This window comes from Halyomorpha halys, unplaced genomic scaffold (assembly GCF_000696795.3).
Source record: "Halyomorpha halys isolate HHAL.00 unplaced genomic scaffold, Hhal_1.1 Scaffold602.1, whole genome shotgun sequence".
In the NCBI taxonomy this organism is placed as follows: domain Eukaryota; kingdom Metazoa; phylum Arthropoda; class Insecta; order Hemiptera; family Pentatomidae; genus Halyomorpha; species Halyomorpha halys.
Genome location: NW_027105306.1, coordinates 208,306 through 225,159, shown reverse-complemented (window position 1 = coordinate 225,159; position 16,854 = coordinate 208,306). Strand labels below are relative to the sequence as shown.

Sequence of the window (16,854 nt, the reverse complement as noted above, 5' to 3'; positions counted from 1 at the left end):
ATTTCTTTTCACACGTGGTACAAATAATATCAGTTATTAGGGAACACTTAATATCTTGATCACTGGTCAAATTGAATAAATTTATAACCACGTAAATAACGTTTTTGCCGGATTAATGCTTAAGCGGTTCCAATCCCCCCCTCTCCATGTTAAGTTGATATCTCCAACTGACAGAAAACTCTAAATATGATGTTGGTAACACTGATGATACGGCGTCCATAACAGTGGTTGGTTAAATTATGTTTAGATGACATTTTTCGATTTACCAATTCTTCTCACATTGTTTGACAAATTCATTAATCTAATATCCAATGGATCGTGATAACTGTAATGATATGTACTATTTCTTCATCCAATTCACGTCTTGAAATGTTAACAGTTGACGATGGGTGTATTTAGGTTATTTTGTATTTGTATATTATTTGTTGGATGTGGTAAGTGTTTTGTTTATGTGATTTTGTTTTATTTTTATTTGTTTTGTTACATGAAATAAAAATTTGTATTTTCATTAACCAATTACTTTGTAGTTACAAAATAATTATCTAAATAATAACTTTAATTATTACTAAATCCTGTCTAATGATGTTACTCAGCATCTATATTAGCTCTTTTAAATGTAGTTTTTATTACTAATTTTATTTTCTCCCGATTACCAGTGAATGGAGACAGTCTTTTTGCATCTTTACAAGACAATGAAGATCCCCAAGAAGAAGAATCCCTGGATTTATCAAAAAAGTTTAAGAGTGAGAGCCTAGAATCGAATCAAAAGAAATATAAATGTCTCTCTTGTGAAGGTCCCGATTGTAACCCAGTCGAAATTTGTTATCATGCCTATAAGGTAATTAAAATTGTTAAGTTATATTTCTATAAGTCCTATGTTAGTTTGGTAGTTAACTATTAATTTTTCTCTTGTGTGTTTCATTATCCCATTATTTCATATTTCTTTTAGTTTCTTGTAAGTTTTTATTTGTCGAATGCAGTTTTATTTGACTACCTCAATTGAATGTCACTGATAGCATGTTACAATTTCATTTCAAACTGTTAATTGTTGGTGTCCATTCTATTTCTGCTTTTGTTGGACCAAATCATGTGTAAAGTAATGTTCTTTAGTAATTTCTTGCAAACAAAAATTTCAAGAATTTTTGAAGGAATGATAAAAGTTTTGTTTATTTGGTAGTTAAAAAAAAATAAGTATAGCAGTTTGTGACATTTGAAAACCATCTCAAGTATAGGCCCATTGAGACTAGATCGGCCTAATTTTCAAAATTGTAATAATTTGTAATTGATAGAGCTCTCCAACTATTAAATCACTCCACTCTGCTTCCTCTGCCCTCATCTTTCTCTAACTATTACATGCATTGTAAAGGTCAGAGTTTAATGGGGAGTCTCAGTGGGTGCTGAGTTTTAAATATCTGCTTAGTTTCTTCATTTATTAAAAAGTTTTATATTTGATTTGATAATTTTCTTATGAAATACTAACTGATACTAAGATACTTATAAGGAGTATTAGTTGATGTTGAATTGTCACAATCTCATAAGAAGATATTATAACATAAAAAGTATTGGAGGCAATCCTTCCTGGCAAACCGGCCCCACTAAAACTCCTCTTTTTTTTTCATACCCTCTCGGAAAAATACTGAATATCACATACAGATATACAAATATATACAATAAGTCCTCAGGGCTGAGCTATACAGTGATAGAGCATTCGACTGCACTAAAATTCCGATTTAGCAACGGTCCTATTAGACTTTTGAAACATTAACTTAGAATGGGAAGAGGAGACTTAAGATAGTTAAATAGAGCAATATTTAAAAAGTTGCTATAATTGGGAAAAGTGTGAAACCTGTCCTCCATGGTAGCCTTACTTATCTTAAGTTTGAAACAGACACACACAGTGAGTATTGGTCGATCTATGATATGTCACATTTTCACAAGAAGATATAACACAAAAAATTGTTAAAAGGCAATTGTTCCCTGCAAAGCTTCCCTACTAAAACCCCTTGTTAGCAATGAATCTATATCACTTTTGACATTTACTTAAATTTATATTAGTTGTTCCTCTTGTATTCTTGGTTCTAAATAGTGAAGAAAAAAAGGCTATCAGATTGTTTATTAGTAGTTATTTAATATTGTTTTATTATTTTAATCATTTAAGAAATTTACAGAATTTCAGCTTTAAAAGTCATAATTTACTTAGCCTTTAAAGCAATAATCTATGTTCTTCCTGCAAAGTAATATGTTCCTAAAATTGTAATTATAAATTTTGTTGCTTCGTAATAACTTGAATTAAGTATTCAATGATTTAAAAATTGAGGTTTGTATTTGATTGATAAAATAATTTTTTTTTTTTTAACCTTTCATTGTGAAGTGAAATCGGATCAATCAATGACCATGGCTTCACTGCCATTTCAGTTATTTACCTATGGCCTCAGCATTTTTTCCGGTAGACCAGTTTCAGATAATTTCTACTATTTCTGTGAACTATGACTGAATCTTTTCATTGTTAATTGAGCTGTTCCTATTAATATTATATCACTTGAGGTTTCTGTAATTTATTTATCACTTAAGAGACTACTCGTCCTCCCATTTTCAAATGTTAGCATGCATATTCATGAAAACCCAATTTAATATTGGGTAATAATAATAAAAAAGAGTATTGGAAACCTAATGGTTCCTAATGAATGATCTGGTATAGAAGAACTGCTAACAGTCCATTTTGGAACTATGACTCTGGCCGGTTACATTTTAGTCAGTTGATTTGAGGTTTGAGTTCTTCGAAGAGAAATAAATTGGAAACTCTCCTTATCTAGCCATAACATTCAAAGAAAAATATACCTTTATATAAACCAATATCAGTATATAAAATTTTAAATGATCTCGAAATAAAAATAATTTACCTTTTCTCAACAAATTTTCGCAATAGTACCCTCTACATAATGAAAATGACCTGTATATATACCTATATAAAACTAAGTATGTACAATGAACAAATTAACAATGAGAGCAAAGTTAATTTTTGAAAAAGTGCAATTTCCTTGGTTTTTATATATATATTTTGTCTTCTTTCACCTCACTGTTTTTGTGTCTCTGTTTATGGGAGCATTTAGCCAGGATTACTACTCTCCCTGGTCCCAGCCTGTCAGATTTTTTCCCTCTTTTTCTGTACAAGCATTTGACATATTACATTTACAACAATGCCATCTGCATTGATAAGGACATAGTTGTTGATTTGTTGTATTCTCTATTTGTCTATCACTACTCTTACATTCCTAGGTTAAAATTATTTATTATACAATGTTATCTTTTTATTTCTTGACCACCTTATAGAGTAGAGGGCCATTTTTTAATTTCTGATGTTCGCATGTTTTGTTGGTTAATATTTGGAATCATGAATTATGAAGAGTCAATTCCATGTGTTGATCTAACTTTTGTATTGAATTAAACATCATGAATTTTAGTCAAGTTCTGTTGAATTACTTGATGCCATTGGTTATAGGTTACCAAAACTTGGAAAAATTAAAAACAGTTTCCTTCTAATTAAAAAGACATAATATTTTCAAAACACTAACAGCTACTATCATCCATCTTAGTAGCATCAAATCAATTATTGTATTGTCTATTTGTTTTTACTGCTCTTCCATTTCTAGAATAGCATTTGAACACTTGAATATTTAGGGGGGAGATTCTATGCTAAAATTATATCAGTATGTTATAACATCTTGTTTCATCCTCAATGATAGATTAGCTTATGTTGTTGCTGAGGCCTCCATCATGTATTTGATTATTGTATGTAGTACTGTATCTCACTCCCTAATTAAAGTAAAATTTTGTATGTTTCCTTTATTCTCTACAAAAGATACTTCGAAGTACCTTAGTCAAGTTGTCCCTAATCTTTATAAACCAAGATACTGTACCATCTGAATATATATTTGGAGTTAATATACATTTTTATGAAAGTTTTGTATGGAACATTTTACAAATGGATTTGCATGCTGATTGCTTGCAATAACAATTTGTTTAAACAAGTCCTTCTTAAAACCTTTTCTTTTAAATTCCTCATTTGATGAATTATTTTTTGAAAATATATGTGTATTAATTTCCCTACAAGTTGATTTGTAACCTAAAATGTAAACTGGTTTGTAATTTTTTATTTTCTGATTTGTTATAGTGTTGGAAGTATATTCAAAGAGATATTAATGGCACAGTGTTGAAGTCTAGGGGATGTACTACTAAGGTAGATCAGATTCATTTCTTTTGTTCACATCACCATGATTCTGTGCAAATGAAATTCAAACAGTTTAAAATGATTTGCTGCCAGGGAGACTTTTGTAATAATGGTTCATTTCCTGAGCTGGCTATGGATAACTTTGCTGGTATGTATTATTTTTTGCTTTTATTCTCATAATTGAATTACTTTTTAAGTTGTGAACTGACCATTGTCATAGTATTAGGGTGTCCTTTAAGTTTTTTTTTTTTTTTTTTTTTTTTGTGTAAAATCAATAGACGATATTTATTGTTTAAGGTATATTTATTGTGTTATATAGGAACCACTATTCTTTATTACCTTCTTTGTTCTCTCAGGAAGCCTCATCATATCCTCTAAACAACATTGGTGAAACTTACTATTAAAATATTCATTGAGGTGCGTTTTTATTTCGCTTGAGAGAATTTTTTAGTGTGAGAAACAAGTCATAATCACAGGTACTAGATCTGTAGAGTATGGAGGATGAAGTAGAATGTCCCAATCAAACAAAGAGTTTCTGTCTTACTACCAATGCAACATGTGGTTTTCTGTTGTGTTTAAAAATGATATCATGTCGGTTCATCAATTCTGGCCGTTTTTCATCTGTGGTTGATTTCAATTTATCAAGATGATTAAATATTTTGCAGAAATGATTGTTTTACCTTGTGGAAGTTGCTCATAGTACACTACATCTTTTCAGTACCACCAAATGTATAAAAGAATGTTCTGCAGATGAAGTTCTGGCTTTGCAACAGTTAAAGATTGATTTTCCTCAGACCAAGTGTGTTTTTGATGCATATTTTGATATAAAATCTAAGTCAGAGGACTTGCCTCTTTAAAAGAAGATTTTTTTCATGTCACTGAAGAAGCAAATCGCATGTAGAGATGTAGTTCAAAAGGCTAGTCTCTATCAATTGGTTTGGAACCCGAACTTCATATCGATTCACATATCCCATATTGATTAAATGATTATTTACCATTGTCCTGGAAATTTTAGTAGTATCCACTATTTCATGCACATCATATCCCGGATTTTCAGCAATCATACTCTCGATTATCAGGTCTGTATCTGTTGTTGCTGGAGGGCCGGTGCAGTCTTCATATTTCTAACCATAATTACCAGCTCTTAAATTTCTTAAAAAAATTGAGGACAGTTCTAATAGTCGTAGTACAACTCTCATAAATGGTGCAAATTCTATGAGAATTGAGTTATAAGAAACTGAAACTCTATGGGTCATTCTTAATCCAATTGCAATCCTAATTTATGATCATTTATTTGTAACTTATAGTATACTTTATTTTTATTTCCTCATAAGAAGAAGCTGATCTAAATGTGATGTATTGTATTGTAATGAGCCAATAATCATTGACATGTTATAAGTAGTTTATAGTTTAAGTAATTTGAATGTAATGTTGGTTTTAGTGGATATCAAGTCAGCTCAGGACAATGGTGGATATCTGTGGCGACTTGGATTGGCTGTCACGGGCCCAGTTATTGGAGTAGTAGCGATTGGAGTTATTGTTTTATTTTTTCTTCGTCGGAACTATGTGAAGCGATTATCTCCTCCTCAGCCCCCTAATGCATCGTATTCAGCGTTACCTGACGATTTTAGAGGGACTGCTTCGGATACGGCTCTTACAGTGAGTATAATTTCAGAAATGGTTACTTATATATAAAGATCTGCTTCGCTTGTTTAATAATATAAATAAAGTTAGATAATATAGTAAAAAACGATTAATTAATGAAAAGAACATTTAATTGTAAATTACTATACTATTGGATGATTCTAAAACAAAGCCTTTTAGTCTTCAACAGATCTGTAAAAAAAAGTAATGGTCAATGTTTTCCCAGTTCTCTGGCACCATCAGGGAAGAAAAAGATAAAATCATACATATGCAGAATAGAGACAGCACATATCTCACATCTGCATTATGAAAAGAAGACTAACCAAATAGAGATATTACATATCCTGAAGAAAAGGGATCTTACATTATTGCTAATATGCTTGGGATAATTTTTTTTCAATTGTGTATTTAGGCTCAAAATTAAATAAAGTCATGCTTTCTTGCAAATCTGTTATCTTCAGAAAGAACAATATGAAAAAAAAAAAAAAAAAAATGGTTTAATTCTTCTAGTTCATTGAATTACCTTCTTCGTGTGGTTACATAACCTCTCAATACAATATTAATTATGATAGTTGAGCCTTAAACTTCAACCACTGCATTTGTTAGTACAATGAGCAGTTTAATAACCGAAATTTAAAATGTATGGCTAGGTCTTCCTGGGAATTAAAGTTTTGTTTGATTTTGTTCTTTGTCCTTTTTGAATATAGTTCACAATTCATGAACAAACTGCAAAACCCTTTTTTTCACAGAACTTGGGAAATTTAGAAACTTTTTTTATAAAAGTCGTGTAAAAACATTAATTTGCAACTTTGTGTAGAACAAATGATTTCTAATCTCATTTTTATACTTACTTCATTAACTAATATCTAATATAGCCTTTCATTTTGTTGATTGAGAACATTAGTTGGTTAACTTTTTGTAAACCATATTTTTTTCTCAACTTAAAATTAATTTTATAATTAGATTAAGAAATTATTTTTATCACTTGATTTTATGTTTATTATTGTCTGTGTTAAAAAGTCATTAAAATTAAAATAATACTTTTTAATGAATAATCCTTTTTTTTTTTGTTATTAGGGTTACCATGATGATAGTATGACATCTGGGTCAGGTAGTGGTCTTCCTCTATTAATTCAAAGGACTCTTGCAAAGCAGATTTCCCTTGCAGAGTGCATAGGAAAAGGCCGTTATGGTGAAGTATGGCGAGGTATCTGGCATGGGGAAAATGTAGCTGTAAAAATATTTTTGTCTCGTGAAGAAGCTAGCTGGACTAGGGAAACAGAAATCTATAGGTTAGTATTCTGTCATAGTGTCATTAATGAAGTACCTGCCTTTTAGCATTAACATCATTTTCTGTAGTGCGCATTTTCAAGGAGTAAATGAATTAGAGAAGTGTAAAATAATTCTTTACCTTTAAGACCAGGCATGTGTTCCATTCCAATCTTTTTGCTACGACGCGTTCCAAAGAAATAATGTTACCTACGTTTAAATAGAAATAATATAGATACAACTTGATTAATACGAGAGTGAATCTGGTAATAATGGCCATTTTGTTTAGTATGAACTTCTGGGGGAGGTGTATTTGTTAGTCACAACATATTGAATACAGGAATATTCAGGAAAATTGTTTAAGGCACAATTTTTTAACTAATTAAATTATTGAATCTGTTTCTAGTTATTCTCTCAAGGTTACAGATGAAGTAAAGTCACAGATGGACAAGTCTGAACTATAAGGAAGGGTTTCCAAAAGTTTCTCAAACCATTTCTTCCATATTCCATTAGTGAAGATTGTGGATTGGGACCTAATTTTTTCCTAGAGAAAAATGAGATCTCTATTGGGCATAGCTCTTCTTTTGTTTCAGTTGGAGGTTTTTTCCAACTTAAAAGTGGATTGATTATGTTCGATATACTCTCAAAAGATGAATGTTGTCAACTGTAAGACCTCATTGGGTATCTATCATGACTTACGTTTTTTACTTTTTTTTGCCCACCTTAAAGCTCTCTGACCCATATATTCATAGTTGCCTAAAATCTGTATATCATTGATTTAAAGCCGAAATCAGGGTTTTTTTTAAAAAATGAATCTACTACCAAGATCTATTATCTATTACTAAAAAGAATTCTGCAATAACATTTTTTTCCCACTTATATGAGTGTGGATGCATTTTCCAGTTCACTCATTGTTATTTTTTTGTTTCTTTTAGTTTGTATGAAGATTGAAATAAGATCAGAATGACTTATCACCTCAAAGATATTCTTTCTTATTTCATTTTATGTTTGAAGAAGAAAGTAATTCATTTTTAATAACAATTACTTTTGATGAAATTGATCAGCAAAAATATAATGTGTACTAATAATAAAATGGGTATGGTTGATTTTCAGTTGCTTATCGAATTGCGAATTCAGAAGTAATGCAGATAAATTACTGCAGAATTTGTAGATATTATTTTTATCGTTTTAAACTATGAATGTAAAGAATTAAATTAAATTTGTTTTTGTTATATGCCATAGACTATCAATCTTTGAACATTCTCTTCTTACAATGTGGTTACTTTTGTTTCTCCCTAACCAGGATTATTACTTATAGTTCAAAACTTTTATAAAAAACATAGTTTAGTTTAGTTTCAATTTTTTATATATATGTTAAAGAAAAGAGTTGAGTTGTCTCTATGTCTAAACAAATATCTTTGGAAAATTGTTCATTGAGAGGAGTTTCACTTTTTCCTGAATTGATTTTATCTTAGTTTATACTCTTGTGGAATAAATATTTAGTTTTATTTTAGTCTACTATTTATTTTATTTTTTCTAGTACTGTTTTGCTGCGCCATGAAAACATATTGGGCTACATTGGCTCTGACATGACATCTCACAGTTCTTGTACACAATTGTGGCTAGTTACGCATTACCATGCCCACGGCTCGTTGTATGATTATTTGAACTTGGTAACTTTGAGCCATGCTGCTATGCTCACGTTAGCGATATCTGCCATGAATGGCATTGTGCATTTGCATACTGAAATATTTGGTACTCAGGTAAGTTAAATCTATTAACTTAGATGTTTGCCTATTATGTTTATCTTAACACCTTCGTTTGCTCTTAACTATAGATTAAAGTTTTGTGTGAAAGAAAGCCTGATCGATATCAGTTCATGAATCAATATCATGAAGATCATAGTTGTATAAATTTAACAATAAATCAAAGAATTATCTTTTGGTGAAGAGCTTAAGGTTTAATATTTCATTAAGAATTCTTTATTTATTTCATTCAAGCTCAAATTTTTTTTGTAAATTCATTAAAGAGCTTACACAATCTTTAGTAAATTTCTCATTAAAAATCTCACTTATGTCATAATAAGAAACATTTTATTCGTGGTTTTAATTTAAAAATTTGGTTTCGTAGGCTTAGTTCCTCATTTTCAATTGGAATGAGAGGTTTTAGTATTGAACTTTCATCAGTTTTGTCATTATTTTAAAATCCCTAGTTTCTTTATCAGGAGTATTTTTTATACTGGTTCAACTGCCTTTGATCATAAGTGATTTTATTAAAGACTTATAAGTTTTGAAAATGTCAAATAAATGTTAATTTGTTAATAAATTAATAATATATATGTTAATAATTAATAATAAATGTTAATAATGTAAATAAAATAATATATTAAAAAATAAGGGAAATTAGACAACTTTAATGTAAATGTATCATTGACATATGTAATTAATATCCTAGGCTAAAATAATAAAATATATTTCCTTGAGGCAAGTGTGTTTTGGGTTTTGAAAGCTTTTAACCATTTTGTAATTAATGGTGTGAAATGTAAAACTCTTATATGTTTACTGCCAGAATTAAGAGCCTAAACCTGTCTGAAATAACCCTTTCTGTTTTTAAAAAATCAATATTGTTAAAACATTCTCTGGATTCAGCAACCAGTGTACTGCTTAGGTATTTGCTTCACACGATGAAAATTTTTCCTTATGAGAGTTCCTTACCTTACAGCACATTATTGCCAAAATATTCAAGTTTCATTTGCACTTTGAGTGAGATTTGGAGGATTAAAGAACTGTCGATCTAGAGGGTTTAGCAGTTCAAACCTTCAATTATATTATCTTTTATTTTATTAAAATCTCTTAGTATTAGCACTTATTATTTTTAAACTTGATTAAATAATTAAGCTTAAGCAATATTGAACAGTAGTATGAATTTATTTTTTGTTCAATTCAGTTGTATAAATGTTAGATGAAATTATTCTATAGAAGGTTTAAACATTTATTTTTATTAAAATATGTTAAGTTTGCATTTTGTTATATTATTCAACCTACCACAATTTGTCAGGATCGTAAAAAATAATTATTGATATTATCTTTATGTTTCATTGCTGCTTTTTGGATTTTAGATGGTAAGGATCACAAAGACAACTTGAAAAATATTTTCTATATAAGAGCTGTATAGATTTTAAAATGAAGTATAAATTTTGAGGATTTTTTAAGTAACCCACATCAAGAATTTTGCACATTGTTGTTGAATTGTAGTTAATAATTTCAATCATATTATTAATTAATAAAATAACTGGTTGTGATTATTATTGTTTTAGGGAAAACCATCAATCGCCCATAGAGACATAAAAAGTAAGAATATTCTTGTTAAGAGCAATGGAACCTGTGCTATAGCAGACTTTGGCCTTGCTGTCACTCATACCCAATCTACAGGATTAACTCAAATTGCTCCCAATACTCGAGTGGGAACGAAAAGATATATGAGTCCCGAATTACTTGATGAAACGTAAGCATTAGTATTCTATTCTTATGAAGTATTTTTTCTGACTATTTTCATTAGTTAATGCCATTAATATTACTTTATATTGTTATTACTATTCCTTTTTTTCTCCATACATTCTATCTCCTTCATACAGATATTCTCTGTTTGAACGGGCCTTTTAGTTCAGAAAAAGAAGCACTTTCAAAATAAAAAAGGCCTAGTAGCTCAGATTTTTTGATATGTTGTTAAGTTTTGGATCGACTCTAAAAATACGAATTTATGACATCGGCTAACATCTGGAAATTTATTTTATGAAGTTACATAAAAAATTGTATATACAGATACAAAAAAAAGGCTATTTTAGTCTAAAAAAAATATACAATTAATTAATCTTGCCAAATTTTTGGCTCAGGGGATTATTTTTCATTAAAAAATAAGTGGTGTTCAGCGCAAACACTTCATCATGGTAACTAAATAAGAACTTCCAGGAAAAAGTTGGGTGAAACTTTGGCTAGATTAATAAATTATATATTTTTTTGAGTCTGCAATGGCCTTTTCGTATATTTAAACTCATAAATAGTCTTTGCCCTTGGACATCATGTTTTAATGTATATATAAAGCAAATTATTATTCACGTGTAGAACAAACTGTAATAGTCACATAATAAGATGGTTCATTTGTCTTTGATGTTAATTAACTATTTATTCATTTTACTATTATTTTCTGATAAAATATAATAAACAGTATAATAGTGACATCAAAAGATAGTTTGTTTTTGTTTAATGTTAGCTATATTTTTATTTAACTATATATTTTCAAATTAATGTATGACTAAGATTCAAACGAAACGAAATATCTTTTGATGTCACTATTGTATCTTCAGCTCTAAATGGAGAATTAATTAATAAATTAATTTTATTCCACCATTCAATCTTTTACTAAAAAAAAAAAGTAATATCAAATTTTAAAAAAATTATGTATGTTTTCAGCTACATAATTTTTTTTATGTATAGGAAGATGGTCAGGGTTGCGGTCAAAGGAGAAACAAAAATAGTTTACAACTATTTATTATTTTACGGTCAACTATATATACATATAATTTTTTTTAGATTTGATATTACTTTTTTTTTAGTAAAAGATTTAATGGTGTAATAAAATAAAACTTATAATTTTTTTTTAAAATGAGTTTTAAAATTGAAAAATTATTAACACATATTTCCTCCTTCAACATCATAACCCTAAAATCATAATGTTTTATTACCACAGAGAGTATTATAATGATGAGAACTTATGTTATTTTTTTTTTTTTTAGTATGACTCACTTTTTGTCAATGTTATATATATTGTTTTATTATAGTTTCCTAACTAATTTACTATTTTAAACTTTAAATGGATCAGTTGGAAAATGATCAAATGCAATCACAAATCCTTGTGTGCACCGGTTATTAGTTAGCCCGAGTAAGGACAGTAGAAGAATATAGCAAAGAGTAAACTCCTATTTTGGGAGGGTGTCATAATGTACATTTGACAAATTTAAAAATGATTACCTATCTGGAACCCTAGATATTATTTTTGGAATAATGGTTATATTTGCATCTGGATCATTTGGTAGCTAAGGAATCAAATATAAAAAAGATATTTCACTCAAAAATAAATTTAATTTTTACATAATTTCCAAAATATATAAAAAATAAATTTAATTTTTACATAATTTCCAAAATATATAAAAAATAAATTTAATTTTTACATAATTTCCAAAATATATATTATAAGTAACAATAACCATTACAAAAAAGTGCTAAATTTATTTTTTATTACATGTATATTATTTCATTACATGTTATATTTTGAAGCAATGTTGGTACAATAGTTTTCTGTCTTAATTTAAAATGTAGTTCTACTTCCGGAGGATATTATTTAATGTTAATGCCAAATTATTTATTTAATTTGTGTTTTTAGGTTAGACACAAAATGTTTTGAGGCATTAAGAAGAGTTGACATGTATGCTGTTGGTCTTGTGCTGTGGGAATTAGGCAGAAGAGTAATAAGCAATGGTATGTTTCAACCAATCATCGTTATTAGTTTATTTTTTATTTAAATAAATCATTTGATTGCTATGTTGTCTAGAAATAAGATATTTTTTCATTTGTATTATTTGTTATCAGAAATGCTTAATGAACAGTTTGAGTTGGAAAATAGTTTTGTGGGATAAGTTTATGACAGAAGGGGGTGCTTATTGTTTTGAAAAAATATCCTAAGATAAATGATAATTGCAATATTAAGAAAGTCCATTGTTATGTGGAGGAACTTTTTTATCATTCACACTACCAACAATACATATTTAAATAATATTTATCCATTTATACCTACCAAATTTATGGCAGGTATCAATATTAATATTCTAAATAAAAATCTTTCAATAAAAATATATATATTTTTAAATAGAAATGTTTAAATTTAATCTGGAATAAGATCAGCTTAGTCATGGCTGTGTGATGAATTCTAAATGATATTGATCTGAGGAGTTTTAATCCCTCAATGACATTTTTGTGTATAATGGATTTATGTTGTTTTTTTTAACTTACTGCATATTGTTGACATCAATATTTTAATATCTTGCTTTTACCAGAGGAGTTTAAAAAAAAAAAAATTATTTAATGAAAGATTATTAAATTTGAACTGCTTCTTATTTCAAGATCTTAATTTGTTGTTTTGAACAATATTGTATAAAAAAATATATGAAAGAGATATATCAAAGGCTAATGATATCTGGAAAATCTTGAGCCATTAAAAATAAAAATAAGTCTAAAGTCAACGAAGTAGATTATTATTTTACTAATAGATTTATTATTTATATATACTAAATATTGACCATTAAAGTAGCATAATTTATTTTAATATAATTAAATTTATATTGGTAGATCTTAATCGAATAATCAAAGGGCACTCTTTAAAAAGGGAATTGGTCCCCAATCTTTAACCCCTATTGTGTGCATACAAAAATAAAACTTTTGATAAAAGAACACTTACAAATTTCGGTTTTTGTTTTATTAAATTTGAAATTAAAAAAAAAAATATTGTATGTATTAATTGAAGTTGTTATAAAATGTTAGTAATTTTTAACAATAGATTTTCAAATTTTTAAATATAATTATTTTACATTTGACATACCAAGTGGAAGAACATGTGATGTTCTTGATGAATGTGACTATGCTGTCTAACAAATGAATCCTAGAAAATTTGAAGTTGATGATTTTTTATACAGTAAATCTGAATTCTTATCACAACCGAATGTTTCAAACAATTACTGAAAGTCCTGTTTAGAAAGAAATATTCAAAATATTATTTTTAGCAAAAATTTCTTTTCTTTCTGAACTGTCACGTAATGTCTTCTTCCACTTAGCTTATTCATTATTAATTAAATCGAATAGCATTGTTAATTGAATTTAACATTAATAGGAATAGTTGAAGAATATCAACCTCCCTTCTATGATCGTGTTGGTTCCGATCCAAGCTTTGAAGAAATGCGAAAAATAGTCTGTATTGATCAGCAGAGACCAGTCCTACCCAATAGATGGGCTTCTGATCCTGTAAGTGTTTTTTGATTTTTTATTATATATTGATTATAATTATTAATAAGGTGAATATAGTTGACCGTAGATATATAAGAGGAGAAGATGGTGGGGGGGCGGTGCGGTCAGCAGAAAAACACTAATAAACAAAAGAATTATTTATTTGTGTTTTTTCTGCTAACGGCACCTCCTCCCCTCCCCCTCCCCTCCCCCTCCCATCTTCTCCTCTGATTATAATTATTCCTCAACTTGGGCATGCCCACGTGTTTTTACTTTTAAAAAGAAGTTGTCAGTTAGGGACCTACTCAACCCTTTGACGATCACCGAGTCGGCATTTCAACAAATATTATTTATCCAGGTCCAGAAACAAAAATATTTTTATAAAATTGATTTGGTCGACTTTATTAGGTCGGAGAATTCATTATAAACTAGTCCATTATTTGAAATTGTGAAACTTTGAATAATAATACTTCATTTTTTTATTATAATTGTTGCTCATTATTTGAATCAGTCAATAGTCTAGATAAAAATAAAACAATAAGTTTTAGTTTTATATTGAAACTGACTTATCTGTGAGTAAATATAATGTTTAATTATCAGTCCAACCAACCACTCATCTCTTTTAATGACTTAATTTTTGGAATTGTCCAATTTCATTTCAGTAGTTTCATTTATATTGTGACATAATGTTGGTTTATTTTGTTTTTCAATAACTCTTATTTTGTTTGTCTCAGATATTAAATGGTATGGGAAAAGTCATGCGTGAATGTTGGCATCAAAATGCTAACGCAAGATTGCCTGCATTAAGGGTTAAGAAAACTCTCATCAAGCTAGCTACGAGTTCAAACATGGAGAATATCATTTACTGACACATCATCATTTCAATCTCATCATATCATTCACTTCTTTATAATCAGTATTGTTGTATATTGGGGATTAATGTTGTACATATGTTAATATTATTTTGTATATTTGTACATATAATTTATGTATATAAACTCTGTAAATTTTTTCTATGAATGTGTGTAGAATTAACATCTGCATAAATGAACTTGCTAATCAATAAGTAATATGACGAGAAGCAATTATTGTATGACTACCTTAATTATTTTAACAATAAATGTTGTAGAGTAAAAACTTAATCCATCTTAGCTTACTTTCTTTCTTCATGCAAAATTAATTATTAGAACAACTTTAATTTAAATTACCTAATCCTGATTGAAAAATGTTGATGTCCTCTAACAATCTTTCTCTTAGTAATCTTGATGGTAAAAGCATAATGCTGTAAAACCTTGATTAACATTAACCTATATAAAGATAAGGAAGACTTGATATTCATGACAAAGAAAACTAATTGAATGTGTTTTTAATTATAATATTTAAATGAACTTAATTAAAAATATGAAATGATACCAAATGATTAAAATTTAGTTGCAAGATAAAGAAATAACACTCTAATGAGTTAAGTCTTTGAAAATAAATATTTGGCACTTTAGTGTGATTTAAACTATACTTGAAATTTAAATTACTGAATACAGTAAAAAAAAGTTATAATAAATTGTTACTCATCATAAAGCAGGTTTTTGTAAGAAATTTTGTTGTACTTTGGCTACAAAACAGATAACCGCAGTACTTGACTACAATAGGTTTTGTTCTGAATACCGACAATATTGAACTTGAAAACAAGTATAAGTAGATGGTCAGGGTTGCGGTCAAAAAAAGAAAAAATAGTTTTAAACTATTTGTTCTTTTTTTGACCGCAACCCTGACCATCTACTTATATTTAAATCTTTACGGTCAACTATATATACATATATTGAAGACAAGTAGTTTACCATCCAGGCTATCTTCAGGAGTCCTATATGATAAAAATCAATTTGGTGAAACTTTTCTTTATTCTACATGTGGTCTCAATACAGAACGGTTCAGTCTCACAATTTACTTGTATTTTTAGATTATTTTATCTCTTTGACACAATGAACTCTGAAGTTCCTACTTTAGAATTCAGGGACCAAGCAATAAATTTTATAAGATGCTAAGACCCTGAAACAAGACCTGCCTTGTTAAATTCAATATACTTTCAAACAATATAACAATGAGAAGGTCAACTGAACAAAGTAGTATACAAGTCTTCTAAGAGCCCATTTATTTAATATTAAATCATTATTGAATATACTGAGAATGATTATATGGGGTTTTGAAAGGCGAAGGGGCACTGAAAGGCTCATATTTAGCTTGGGTGAAATACAAAAGTATTCATTTAATGACTGTCAACATGACAATGCTTAACAGATATAATGGAAAAACTGCTAGTGCCTGCTTAGTCAAACTCGTTACAGATCTCTTATGGATGCGTTGTTTGTCACTCTCCAATATGTTCTATGACTTTCCATATTAAATATCATATTTTCTAAAATCTTTGGCTTTCCAATGCTATATAAGACGTCTGTATTACTACTGTTAATTTCGGAATATTGTTTTCAACCTGGAAAAAATATTTTTCCTCTTTATCTCTACCTTAATTATCAAGTTCTTTTATAGTTGATATTTACCTGTTTTCATTACTAATAAAAATGTGTAATGGTTAATTATTTCAATTATAAAAATTTAAATGCATTTTAGAGGGAGATTTTTCATGACCTAGCTGAGATTAAAGACTTT

At 28.6% G+C, this 16,854-nt stretch overlaps 1 protein-coding gene across 1 annotated transcript; it reads left to right on the top strand.

Moving 5' to 3' along the window:
• Positions 1-7: 7 nt before the first annotated feature.
• Positions 8-15,968, top strand: sax (saxophone). Its single transcript, XM_014426918.3, has 10 exons — positions 8-434; positions 657-838; positions 4,172-4,376; positions 5,670-5,887; positions 6,950-7,164; positions 8,682-8,904; positions 10,458-10,645; positions 12,581-12,675; positions 14,081-14,211; positions 14,928-15,968. The coding sequence occupies exons 1-10, from the start codon at positions 386-388 to the stop codon at positions 15,060-15,062; spliced, it is 1,641 nt and encodes a 546-aa protein (XP_014282404.1). The 5' UTR covers positions 8-385; the 3' UTR covers positions 15,063-15,968.
• Positions 15,969-16,854: the final 886 nt, after the last annotated feature.

Coding starts and splice junctions, on each gene's coding strand:
- sax (XM_014426918.3), top strand. CDS start 386: ATGGGTGTATTTAGGTTATTTTGTATTTGTATATTATTTGTTGGATGT. Junction 4,377..5,669: donor GGCTATGGATAACTTTGCTG/GTATGTATTATT, acceptor TGTTGGTTTTAG/TGGATATCAAGTCAGCTCAG. Junction 5,888..6,949: donor CTTCGGATACGGCTCTTACA/GTGAGTATAATT, acceptor TTTTGTTATTAG/GGTTACCATGATGATAGTAT.